Below are 14,297 nucleotides of genomic sequence, written 5' to 3'. Positions count from 1 at the left end.
TAACTTCTGATTGGATTTACTGATAGCTTCTGAGATTGAGATGATGTTTTCTATCATGTTATGAGGTCTTCAACATGAGATGTAATAGCAAACTCGCAGTCAATTATTTTGAATGTAAACTTCAGGTTTGTTTTTCCTCTGTGTGCACCACTTAAGAGTTATCAGCGCTGATTTTCATCTGCCATTTTATTGCTCAACAACGAAGTTCTGTAAGATCCTCTTGTAATTCTTCATAACTATTTCTTATCTTTAACAAAAACTTGAAAAGAATTCAGAAAACGGGGAGAATGATTGGTTAAGAAACAACTGAAAAAAGAAAGATCAGATGAGCTGGTGTTCTTCTCTCTACACAACTGATGGCTTGTAAGGGAAACAATAATCAAATTCAAGACAGACTTTTTATTAGTTTCTGTAGCAATAGGTCAATGGGTAATGGTTTTAAACTAAAAGAAAGTAGATTCAGACTAGATATAAGGAAGAAAATTTTTACGATGAGAGTGATGAAACACTGGAGCAGGTTGCTCAGAGAAGTTGGTTTTCCAGTTCTCTGGAAAGATTCTAAATACTAAATGTCTAGTGCTAAAAGGGAGTAAAACCTGGTCTTCACAGTACACTGGATGGAAAACAGGAGACTAAAAGGCTAAAAAAATAAATACTGAAATGAGGCACTAAGTAAAACATCCTAATGAAAAGGTTAAAAAAACCCTCTGGAACAGACCACTTCACTGTGCAGATGTCTCAACTACTGGAGGATTGTGAACAAGTACGACAAGTGTCTGCCATGAATTATGTAAGGATAGGAGATCCAGTGTTGGTTACAAACCAACAAACCAGCTCTTGTTGAATCCAGAGGTCATCACCTTTGGTGTCCCTTCCTCAGTGTCATTTTCTAAATAAAGAAACCCCACTATGACAGATTGCTGAGACTGGCATGTGATTAACATAACTGAGAGCCAGAATATACATGGGAAAACGGTCTAAATTAATCACATGTAGATTCTGAACGTCAGTACTGTGACTACCTCTGAGAACAAAATCAGCCTATTTTTACTTGCATCACTCACTAGACAAATTAATTTTAGTATCTTGCTCACATAATAAATCAAATGTGTTGATTTGAAAAGGAGTCTGGCTTTATATAACCATGTAATTTATTGGTTAGCATGAGAACAAATTAGAGTCTCCTTATAACCACAAGATTCTTATTTGAGGAAAAGCCCCCAAGAATCACTAGCAACTTGCTACATGAAATCTCTGTCTCCTCTGAGCACCACTAAACCATTTCTATTTCAGTACACTGCTAATTTATACTTTTCTAATATAATTCTTAAAGCTATAGCAATACAGTAAATATTGCTATACAAGTAAATACTTGTCTCAAGCAGGCATAAGGCATAGTTGTGCAATGCAGCTTTCCTCTGCATATCAGTACTGCCAGAGCACTGGTGAAAGGTCTGACACCACTATCAATCTGGACTATTATATATGAATTAGTATTCTCATTTCCATGACAAAAAAAAAAAAAATGATAGGTTAATTTTCAAGCTACACACTAATTAAGGGTTGTGAGAACTGGTCACATAAAGAAAACAGATTCTCTTCATGCCCTGCTCAATGAGCTCTAAATCAGTACAACTCTTATGAGAATTGTTCAAAATGTAGCGCCGCTATTATGCTCATGGAAAGGCACAGAAAAATGATTGCTCATTTAAAACACAGTACAAGTTCTCTCCTAGTCTTCTAGTTTCTCCTAGTCTCTCCTAGTCTGTTTATCAGCTTTTCAGTTATCTTTCTTCTTCAGAGGCCTGTGCCCTCTTGCAGCTCCTTTCCTCAGCTCCTGTCCTCTCCACACTTTGTTACATCCTGAAGACACCCTCCTGTCACAAAGCTTTTCACAATATTTTGTGGGTACAGATGTTTACATGAAAAAACATACAGGAGTAAATGAAGTTACTAAAAGATATCTGGGACATTTTGGCATTTTTTAAAAAAATAATTTAGACTTGATTAAAATACTGAAAACCAGAAACCACTAAAGTAAAACCACCCCACAGACCCAAGCTCATATCAACTCTCACAAGTTGGTCTCTTCTCATTAGTTCTCTCTGAACAGGGGTTTGGAAATAAGGAATTATAACTGACCAGGCAATTGCTTTGAAAATTGTTGCAACAATAGTCAAGGTTATTTTGAGTCTTGTTAAATATGTTCATGACCTCATTCAATTTAAAAGAAAAAATACACACTTCCTGAGGTCATCCATTCCATCAGCTGTCTCCAGTTATTTTATTTATTATGTAAATGGGCTAACATGTTTGTTTGCTTGGTTTTTATATTAAGCTAGGTAAAAGACACATGTATTCTCCTTAATTAAATGTTCTATATCAAAATTCCCTCCAAGTTTCATGGCCTGCACTATGCTCCTGACAATTAAATCCTACAGATAATTTAAACATTAAATCTGGAACAGATTTCAAGAAAATACCACAGCATGTTACTGAAATTATTCCAAAACATTCAGAACTTCATATAAGGTTGTATTTCTTCTACAGAACTCCCAAGATTGATTTAAAATTTCAACAAAAGATTATTACTTTATTAAATTCTCTTTACATATTTGTAAACATTAATGAGGTCACCCCTCAGTCTCCTCCAAGCTAAAGAGCCCCAGTTCCCTCAGCCTTTCATCATAAGGGAGATGCTCCACTCCCTTCATCTTTGTGGCCCTGTGCTGAACTCTCTCCAGCAGCTCCCTGTCCTTCTTGAACTGAGGGGCCCAGAACTGGACACAATATTCTAGACGCAGTCTCACAAGGGCAGAGAGAGGGAGAGGAGAAGCTCTCTCAACCTATTGATCACACCCCTTCTAACACACCCCCGGATGCCATTGGCCTTCTTGCACATGAGGGCACATTGCTGGCTCATGCTCATCCTGCTGTCCACCGAGACCTCCAGGTCCCTTTCCAGTATACTATTCTCTAAGATTTCATTCCCCAACCTGTACTGATATATGGGGTTCTTCTTTCCCAGATGCAAGACTCTACACTTGTCCTTGTTGAACTTCATTAGATTTCTCTCTGCCCAATTCTCCAGCCTGTCCAGGTCTCACTGAATGGCAGCAAAGCCTTCTGGTGTGTCAGACACTCCTCCCAGTTTAGTATCACCAGCAAACTTTCTGACAGTGTCCTCTGTTCCCTCATCAAGCTCGTGAATGAATATATTGAACAGCACCGGTCCCAGCATCAACCCTTGAGGACTTCACTAGACACAGGCCTCCAACTAGACCCTGCCCCATTGATCACAACTCTCTGCCTTCTTTCCTTCAACCAATTAACAATCCACCTTACTACCTGATCATCCAGCCCACTTTCTCAGTTTTTCTGCAAGGATGCTGTGGGAGATGGTGTCAAATGCTGTACTGAAATCATGATAAACCACATCCACTGCCATGACCACCATCTATCCACCTAGTTATGTCTTCATAACAGGCTATCAGCTTAGCTAGCAGCACTTACATATAATTGATAAGAACCTACAGTTTGAAAATATCTACACAATAGTTTTAACACACTGAAGGTTTGGTCTAGCATATATGGATTTTTGTCTACGGGAAATCAGAAGTACAGCTGTTTAACCATTTTAATAACTGAACTGTGATTGCTGCACAGAATTTGCAGCAAAATTAATGAAAATAATAAAATTAGATGCAAATTAATAATCAGAAATTATGAATCTTGTCTTATCTATGATTAATTGGTCCAGTGTTTAATTATCTTCTTTTCACTTTGAATGCATCTTATATTTTGTTTATGCTTTTGTCATAAGGTTGAAAGCTACCATGGGCTGGGATATATGTTCCACTTGTATACAAAGTCATTAAGCTCTCACTCAGCCTCTCTTTGATCAACTGAATAGGTTGAGCTCTTTAATCTTCACTTCATAAGCCTTCTCTAACAGCCTCTGGATCATTCATGTTCCTCCTCTGAACTCCTTCCAAGATTCCAAAAATCTTTTTGAAAGTGTTTGTCTGATAACGTATTCTAGGAAAAGTCATGCAAATCCAGTAGAGTGTATCCCCCATTTTCAGTTGCTATTGTTTTTCATCTAGTATGGTTTTTTCATACCTTACCACTAAGAGATCATGTTGAGACGTTTACCCATCCACAACAGTTTCTAAATCCTTATATTCTTTTATGATCAAAAAGTGAAAACCTTTTTTTTAAATAAGTACACTATCCTCAGGAATGTTGCCTGGAAAGTTAAGAACCACAGTATTTATCCTTTCCTCCTACATCTTCATTCAGTACATAAGTAACCTTTTATGAACAATAGCTAATTAAGTTATTTTTATGGATGATGTATAAAAATAAAAGTTGTCTTACTCTACAGATTGATATAAGGTGATGTTACAGCAGTTACTATACCAAAAAACATTACATAAAATCATAACTTTGTAAAAATTACAATCCATTTACACATATAGAGAAAGCATCTGGTTAAAACCAGCCTGCTCATTTACTTTTTAAAAACCCACCTTTTAGCGAAAAATAAAGGGAGAGAATTTAAAAAGAAATCACAAACAACATTAAGATGGTTAAAAAATGCCTGGTCAATTCATTCTTGTTTGATGTTAACATGTCTTGTTAAGAAGCATCATGATCTTATCCATAACATGCATCTTACTTGTTTGCGCATGACATCTGTAGCTTGCATGATGTAGCGAGGAGGGAGCCCGTGGCTCCTAGCCAGAATGATTGCCTGCTCCAGGGTAACACTCAGGGTGCAGCTGCAATGGAAGACAGAAGCCAGCTCTCTGTTAGCATCAATTTCTTTAAAATAATTGCTTTTAGATATTTTTTTACAAAGTTATAAATAAAAAGGTTACAAAGTAGACGTGCCCCGAACCCCTCCCTCAGCCATGCAGGCACTAGCCTGAACACTAACACATTTTTCTTACATACAGAATGTTCGTGCTGACTTAAGCCAAATGCATTCACCAACAGCATTCACCAACAGCAGTTTTGCTGCTATTTAAAAAAAAAAAAAAATCCCTCCACATCAAAGGGTAAAAGAAGAATTTTTTGTAATTGCACAAAGCTCTTTCCAGGTGGATTCTGCAAATGTTACATCACACCCTCCACTGTTAATGCAGCCCCTAGCTTTGGTACCAGGATCCTGACCTCTTGCCATTAATTTAGCTTGGTTATTCTCATGAGATGTTAATGCAGTTCAGTCTAAAGTTAAAAGGCATTTACCATTTTCAAAAAACAAGATAAATATACAGGGATTTCCTTCAAACAAACTGTTCTACCCTACTTTGGCAAACTTTTACAAGTAAAGACCTGAGGACAAAAACTGATTGTGGTACCACATCATAACAAAAAATGTTGTAATTGCTTTGTCAGAGCAACCAGGAAAGTTTCAGAGCTAAAGATCTGGCTACAGGACCTGTCATCACACCAGACAAGAAGTAGTAGGCAAAGTCATTTTGAATGTGCTATCCAATTTCAGTTGTCATGGTGAGAACAAAGATGGATAGTTTGTTTTTCATACAATCAAGAACAAAGCTATAGAAGAGGCATAGAGAAATGCAAGAAAACTGAGTAGAAACAGGTACACTTTTGGGAAAGCACAACATGTTTGAGGGCTGCTATCTTCCAGGGTGAGAGGTGCTCCATTCTGCAGCGGTAACCTGCTAGATGATTTTCCTGCTCACAACCAAAGTACTGCAACGATCAATCGGAACAGAAAATGATCCTACCTCAGCAGAACCTAACAAAAGCTACATATTTGAACTTCACATAATAAACCTAAGACACAGGGTTCAAATACATTGTTGAGTAGCCTTTTGGCAAGATCCTGACCAAAAGATTCTGCGTAGTTTACATCATGCACACAGAACAGACAATATGTTTCAATCAAACACTTATCTTGCTGAGCAGAAGATCTGTGGGAGGAAAAATGTGTCTGCAGTTGTTTTTTTTACTGAAACATTTGACACATTTTAAATACTGCTTAAGTAATTTATGGACTGCAAAAAGTTTCACAGTAGTGAGTGTAGAAGATACTAAATTTGATCTGTAGCTTTATTAATGGCCTTTCATTAACAATTTATAAGCTAAGTGATCTTCTTTTATACTGAAATAATTTTTATTCCCCAGTTTCTGCTATATGTTGACCTTACGCTTGCCTTGAAGCAAAAATCTATTGATCTTTTGTGTTATGTGTTTGACTAAGGTGTGTAACAGTTAAATATTAGACTAGAAATTCTAAACACTGTGTTTTCATCTTGTGTTTGAAAGGTGACATTTTGCACAAATAAAGTACATCCTTGTAATATTTACCAGCACCAAAATATAAACATCTAACCTTCAAGATCAGAGTGGAAAGGAAGCTTTGTCCCATTGGCAATGAGAAAAAGCAAAAGTATCTGAAATCTATTTTAACAGGTGTAATCTAAGGCAGAGAAAAAAAGGTAAGACTCTCTGCAGATACAGTAGAGGTTAATGGGCTCAAAGTACAGCTTTCAACCAACCAGTTACTGAGCCAGCTTTCCCATAAATCCCATCTTCTTGGAACTCAAAAGACTGAAAGAACAGAAAAATTATATTCTGCATGTGTGATTCCAGACTAACAAAAGAATCTCCTAAATGAAAGTCAGCTTGAAGAATTAGGTGCAAACATTAATCTTGTGATTAGAGAAGATTGCCAAACTGCTCCCTACTCAAAACCTGACAAAATGGTTGGTGATCACTGACATTATGAGCTGTCTATATTTTGACAATGCCAATTGTGACTCAGAAATAAGTTTGTCAAGTGTGTAAAGACATAACAAGAGTGGGACAGGCCAAGAAATAGTAAAATAGTATAATGATGATTTCTTTAATAGGCTAGTACAGAGGTAAGCAACAATTATACTACAATCTTGAAACATATAGATGGAAATTGAAAATGTCACCTCAAGGCAAAAAAAAGAATAGTAATTCTAAGGATACTATTTTTAACATATCCTAGGATATCAGAGGTGAAGACACTCAAGATGACAGCACTGATGATATTAACCATTATCACACTTTATTAATAAAACATCTTACACTTGAGGTGAAGTCTTACAGTAATGCTGGTTAGATACATCCACCATTTCTTAAAAAAAATATTCTTATTTGTTAAGGTATGTTAAAAAATGTTAACAACATGACTGCTTTTCAATCTACTACTTCAATAGAGAAGCAATTTAATATTGCTAGATTTTATGTTTCTCTTAAAGCGTGTAAAAAGTCTGATGAATGGCAGAATTAAATTATTGGCTATGGCTTTTGTCATGTCATTACGAGATAAACTTACTACTTTCTAAATACAAAACCCAACACCACCCATACAGCTTCATTTTGTTTGAATACCAAATGAATGTGATGGCATTCTCTAACAAAACCAATCATATATGTATCTTCCATGGTGCTATGCTGAACTGACTCACCAGTAAACATGTATTTACGTGTTGGTGCTTTCTCTTGGCTTTTCAAGTATAGTTTCTGAATTACTAGATAACACTTATCACAAATCAAACTGCCCTGGAAATCAGCTGTGAAAGAATCAAATGCGTAAACAAAACATCAGATGGTAACATGGAACAGTCACAACCAGGAGTAGCACAGCAATAGGGCTGCCAAGCACAGAGAGATCAAGCAAATGTAAATTTAAACCAATACAACTTGGATAATTTCACAAAACAACATGAAAGCTGGGAATTTGTCATATGGTAAGATTGTTCTGGTTTTCTGAGCAAGGTTCAATATCAAGGATTGTCAGCAAATATGCACAATATATAATAATGACCCTTCTCTCCCCATTTTGATTGCTGATAAGCAGATGGTACTCAAGTTTACAAAGCAATTTGAAGTAGTTCTGACCAGTGAAAGTATCTGGTCATTTGTTTGCAATCATCCCAGACAAGGAAAATATTAGGGGAAAATCTCCTTCAATGCTCTCATAACATTCCTTTATGGGAAGCATAAACCCCAAATTCATATATTTTACAGTGTCAATAAATCAAAATCCGTTCTCATTCTCTCTCTCTTAATCTCATCCCTTCTTTTATGCCAGAAAAACAAAAGACCTAAATTTATCACCTCAAAATTTATGTCAGTTAGAATCACAAATTCTTTGCCTTGACAGATTACAGCAGCAAAGCAGCACAGACATTTGGCTTTCCCAGCACAACTGGGCTGAGAATTCCTCATGTCACCCATTTGGTTTCCAAGAAACAGAAGGGGCTGCAGCTGCTCCCAGTCCCTGCCTGCTATCCTCAGTCTCCCATCAGTCATGACAGTATTGATATGAAGATTAAATATAAACTTTCAAACATCTTCTGGACCAGACTCTCCTGAACAAAAGAGGTTAAACCATTTTCTATCACCAACAATCCATTTGTTTCTGACTGGATGAGTTTTTTCCTAAAGGGCTGTAAATCAGCTGGATAGACATAGATCTACCCTGAAAAATGGAGTTGTACAAGGGGAAAATAGATTTAAATTTTCTAAGAAATAAGATTATTTCATTACAGCTTCTTTAATGTCACCTGAAAGGAAAACTAATTTGAATTCATGTATGCTACCTACAGAGCTGCCACTTGGCAAATTATATATATATGTTACCAGAGTAAAAAGAATCTTAAGCATTTCATTAATTGCTAGGTTTCCATTAGGATTCCAGACATCTTATATCCAAAGATACATCAAAACATCCCTTACAAAAATAGATAGAAAAGATGAGATTAAAAATTGGTTTAGTAGTTACCACAGTAAGAGATGTTGAAATGAATTACAGTCTGGCTATGTGAATAGGAAAAAAATGAAAAGGATGTTTGTATTTAGAGTCTAATAAAAATTTAAAACTTGTACTCAACATGTAATCTAATGACAATGCTGTAATTTTAATTACTTTCCTTTCCATACATCTTCAGCTAATCACACCTACATCTGGCCATCTTTTAAAAAGATTACATTATTAAGTATTCATTTGTTTCCACCGACATTTAAAGCAATGCTTATGGAGCAGTTATTTAATTCACTGTATGCAGCAATTGAAAACTTAGTCACTTTGGGGTAAACCTTTTTGGGGCACTACTTCACTGTAATTTCTAGTGATGGCTGGGTAATTTGTGTTGATTCTAAGTAACCCAAAGAACAAAATAAGCCATGATAAACCTAAAAAAAGAGGGACGATGTTGTTCAGTAGTGTAAGAAATAAACATTAAAAGCATAAGCAGGCCTAACTCAAGACTTTCCCACAATTTCTAAGCTGTTCTCATTGTCAGAATATGTCTCCATGCAAGCAAAATCAAAGTTTTCATTCTCCATAGCCATATACTGAAACTTGGATAAACAGAATTTCATCTGAAGTTGGTCCAGACAATATGTATCGGAGACAAAATGAGCAAGAAGTTCCTACAATGAACCTCAATATTTGACAATTAAAATAAAACTCTACTGGAGTTCAGGACTTAGGTTCAGTTCCTTCAGTAACTTTTGTGAAGGTGAGACATTCACAGTGTGGACCATCTACTGAAGGTTAATCCAAACCCTGTGTTATTTTTGCCAACATACAGAAAGGCATTACTCTGAACATGAAATGTATTTGTTCTATTATGACTGCTCAGTAATCATAAACAATGCTCCAAAAAGTAGCTATCTGTGGAAGACATTACACCACCACACAGAAATGGATAGTGCATGGTTAAGGGGACTTCTGCTTTTTAGCTATTAAACATCAGCATGCACAGGCTTCCCTAACAAAAGGCATCACTGTGGTTGTGTAGTTGTGAAAACCTCAAACTAAATGTATCCCCATTCCTTTATCAGGCATACATTTACCATCCTACAACAGGATAATCAAACCCAGCTCTGACTGGTATTTTCAAACACAAGCTACCAGAAGATTTCTGACTTGCTGAAATAGATGGTCTGAACTAATAAGTTGGAGAATCAGACATAATTCAGACCTAGCCTTGGTTAATGACTTCTTTTGTAGTTTACAAATAGATCTTGAATGAGTTTTATTAGATTCCATATTAGAAATTTTTAATCCTGAAGCATGAAATATGCATTAGGTAATGATTTTTTCTGTAGTTTATTTGGAAGATGATTATCATCCAATCTTTTTCCAGAAATATACCTCTTCTACCTTTTTTTAAATTGAGAGTTTTCAAAGAAGAAGGGAAAAAAAAAAAGGCACTTTTTTCACCTTACATCTCTGCCAGTGTTACAAAAACTGCACAGAGCATCTTCTCACAAACATTCTTTGTCTAAGATCTTGACACCCTAACTCATCCAGAAATACTGCAGGGAGGCACTTCCACCATTAAATATCCTTTGCTTGATGAAAGAACAGGATTTGCAAAAGATTCCAAGTATCCCATACCTATTTTTGCTCAGTCATACTTGCAAAACCAAATAAATAAACAAATATGAAGTCAACCAAAACTGCAGCATCAGCCATTGTCTCTTGTTCTGTGTACAAAATCTCTCACATTAAAGGCTTCTTTCTAGGTAAGTAGGCAAGTAAATCTGCTGGAAAATTGCAATTTACTTTTTATTTTCTAACAGTTCAGGGTATTCACTTAATTCTCTTCCACCTCAAAAATTAAAGAATATTTGGTTTAGGTTTTAATTTTAGATTGTTCCAGAGGATCTGTTCTAATTTTGTCATAATATGTTAGTTTTTGTAAGAAGCAATCATATTCTCCCAAAGAGCTGGACTGCAGCTAAGGCAAAACTTTAGGAACTGAACCATGAGAGGACGATTCTACAGAGTATGGTGATTGAGTTGTGTGTCAAACCTGCTACTAACTGTCCATAATGTTAAAAGGAATCCAAATAGAAAAAAGAAACACCTTGAAATCCATTCTAGTAACAACTTAGATCCATCTTGTCTCAGAGCACTTCACGCACTTACCTGCATTTTCAAATTACCTTTTTAAATGAAACAGTATATCAGAACTTAAAACATGAAAGAGAGCTCTAAGACAATAGTCTTTCACCTATGTATTACAGATAACAAAGCAAAAACATACCGAATTGCCTATGAAAGGCAAATATAGATCAAAATAAAACCATCATCATTGTAGAAACAACCTATTTTGTCTTAAGACAAATTCTCACATATTTAAAAATTACATAACTCTTTTCAAACAGTAACTAGCACAGAATGAAATAATCTACTGTCCTAAATTATTTTATGAAAATAAAAGTTTATTTCTGCCTCAGTAACATAATAAAATTTTCATTTAAAAAATAGAAAGGAATCTTGAATAAATGGGATGGTAGCAGGTCAAAGAGAAGCAAGGATTCATTTTTCAGCCTGTGCTGACTTGCCTCCTGAAAGTAGTCTCATCAATCCCAGAAAGCCTTCCTACTGTGGAGCTAAGTCATCTTAAACAACATCTGCAAAACTTCAAGGACACTTTTTGTAGCATACAGTCATTGAGCTCAGAACTAAATTCCTACAGTTAAAAAATCTACAAAATCATCTAAAAGGAAGAATTCTTACAATACTGTCTAAAACAGAAATTCACCCAGAGTACCTATTTTTCACCTTGTTTCAACTGATTCACAGACAGGCAGCTGGCCACAGTGGACAGCTTATGGTGATACTCTGCTTTGCTGCGTGGAAGATGGAGCAGGAGCTGTGCCAGCTATAGGAGACAGCATAATCAACCCTTGGCAAAACCTGTCTCATCATTCAGCCAAGTGTCTGCCAGACAGAACCCTACTGTTTGAAGGATGCTAGCACTAAGGAGAGGCTTTCTAGAGGGGAAATTAAAATTCAGAAAAGAAAACAAGACAGTGATTTTTTTTTTTTTCTGAGGTTCATCAAGATTATAAAAGACTTTTTTGCTCTTGATCCTCCAGGAAATACAAAATTTTAAATAAACTTGGGATTTGTTTCATTTGGATGCTTTAAATTATTTCTTTGAGCCTGTAAGGCCTGTGGTCCCTGAACAGACTTCTGCAGCTGCTGCACCTAATTTCATTTTGGCATGGAAAGAGGCTAGGACATGTCTGTGCAGTACAGTCTCGCTCTTCTCCCTCAAGCAGGAGCTAGCATCATGATTCAATAAAATTCAAAAGTGCCTTTCATCACCTGCATTTGTACAGAGTGATTGCAACTTCAAACAGAATGAATACAAGTAAAGAAAGCAAAGCACTGTTTACAGGGTGACAGTTGATTGGCAGGCAGAAATATAATTATGGATGATAAAAAAGGGAAATGAGAAGTGCAAACTATTGATTTCTTGGACTGATTTAGAGCTCTGTTCCTGATGTTCATCAACAAGGTAAGTTAGCTTATGATAATCCAAGGGGAGTTTGGGAGCCACATGACACTTAGGATGGTGAAGGTTAAAGGGACTTATTTTTCTCCACCCTTGTTTTTCTCGTGATCGAAATGTATTTGAAAAGAACTGCTGTCTGAAATAGATATAGGATTTTAGACTCTAATGTAAATTGGTAAACACATTGTCATAATAAAAATCAAAGTAAAGCAATCACCAGCAATTCAAAATCCCCAGCATTATCTCGGATATAGGGATGAAAATATGAACTCTGTCAAGCTGTTTTAGCCTAGTCTAGTGTAAAAAGCAATTTAATATGGATCACAGAGAAGTCAGAAACCAAGACACTGCTGATCCAGAGATCAGCAGTCACTGTCAAAGCAGACAAAGCTGCTGTTTCACAGTTCTTGGCCTTCTCTGCATTGGACTGTCGCACAGCACCTCCCTTCCAATCTACCTGGGATTCACTTCTGGTTAGAAGGAAGGGTGGCAGATGCACACCTTCCCTTTCCACCCCTTGTCAATCCATGACATCTAAGCTGAGAAAACACAGAGACAGAAAAAATGAAGGGAGGTTCACATACATTTTGTGTAAAATCTACTAAATATATGTAAATTCTGACAGATTGTTTGCTCAGGTCCCACTCCCCATGAACAAAAAAAATATACTAATCAGCAAAGTGCCTTGTTCTAATCCAGAACCTCAGACAGTCTCTCCCATTAGAAACCAATCATAACAATTAGTCTAAAATGGGGAGGTTTTAAAAGAAAGCATACAGGAACGCTACTTTGAGTTGACTGATCTTCATTTTTAAGCTGACAAGACATAAATGAAGAATATACTTTCAAAGTTTAACCTGCGAGGACAATTCACATCTTTCCCCATATCTGCCTGATGATACTAGTTTTCAGCTCATGTAATATCCATACCATAGTGATAGAAAACAGTCATCAGTCTTTGGTCTGAGTCTACAAAGTGTGAAATTCTGCCACTGACGTCAGTCAAGAACTTCACAGCACTTAGTTTTTGACAACATAAAAGCCAGATACACTGATGAATACAGAGGTAAATATCCTTTCTTACTGAAAATCAGTAGCTTGAAATCTAAAGAACTACCTTAAAATTTAAGAGCACTACTCTGCAAGATTATTTGCTCTGGGTCAGTATTATTCCAACAAACAGAAGAATTAAGCCTTCAAGACTGCAGGCAACAACAAAAACCTTCTACATCTATGGAACTTGATCACATCCAGCATCTTACTCTTCTGTCCTTCTTCCAGCATTTCATGGTGCTGAAAGGCAGATTCCCCACACAGATCAGCAAGGGAAGTAGGTTCACAAAAACACTGCAGTATTTAGCAGTAGAAATGTTGGGAACAAAATTCACTCAGCAAGCCTACTAGTTGCAGACAAAGCAAGCCTTCCCTCTAGGCAAAGGCAATTTCAGAATGCAAAAAAGCAGAGTCTACTTAATGCTGAACTGTGGAGATGTGACCTAAGGAGGCCAGAAAGAGAAAGTGACTTTGTATGGCTTCAAATTCTAAGGAAAAACTTCTTCATCTATCCAGTTTTTATAATCCCACAGTAACTTCAGGAAAGTGTTGTTGAAAAAACTTCCTGAACTTTAGCACTTCAAAAAATAAAAGCACAATAACTGCTAGTCTCTAAACACATGAGTTTTCTTCTGAACTTTTGAAAATTCAAGACAAAAATTCTATGAGTACCTATAAAATCTTAAGTAATTCATTCCTTTTACCTGTAGAGCCTATCTTAAGATGTCTCTGACAATGCCAAAAGTTGTTGTTTCTCTCTCTGGACAGATAGTAGCCACAAAGGCAGTATTAACTTGCAAGTGAAATAGCAGTATCTTGTACATAAAGTCAAATGGACTTACTGTAAAGCAGAAATAATCATGCTTTAGACGAAAGTGTTTTGCACCTTTACGTTATGTCAATAGATGATCTTAA

General features: G+C 36.3%; 1 protein-coding gene across 1 annotated transcript in view; it reads right to left on the bottom strand.

The window, feature by feature from the left end:
- Positions 1-14,297, bottom strand: part of PREX2 (phosphatidylinositol-3,4,5-trisphosphate dependent Rac exchange factor 2) — a 183,318-nt gene that overhangs the window by 10,498 nt on the left and 158,523 nt on the right. The window contains exon 39 of the mRNA XM_061994821.1: positions 4,682-4,784. Coding sequence (XP_061850805.1) covers positions 4,682-4,784 — 103 coding nt within the window. The remainder of the gene's footprint in view (positions 1-4,681; positions 4,785-14,297) is intronic.

The sequence above is a fragment of the Colius striatus genome, chromosome 4 (genome assembly GCF_028858725.1).
Source record: "Colius striatus isolate bColStr4 chromosome 4, bColStr4.1.hap1, whole genome shotgun sequence".
NCBI classification, from domain to species: domain Eukaryota; kingdom Metazoa; phylum Chordata; class Aves; order Coliiformes; family Coliidae; genus Colius; species Colius striatus.
The sequence above is the reverse complement of the archived record's forward strand: the minus strand, read 5'-3'. Positions and strand labels throughout refer to the sequence as shown.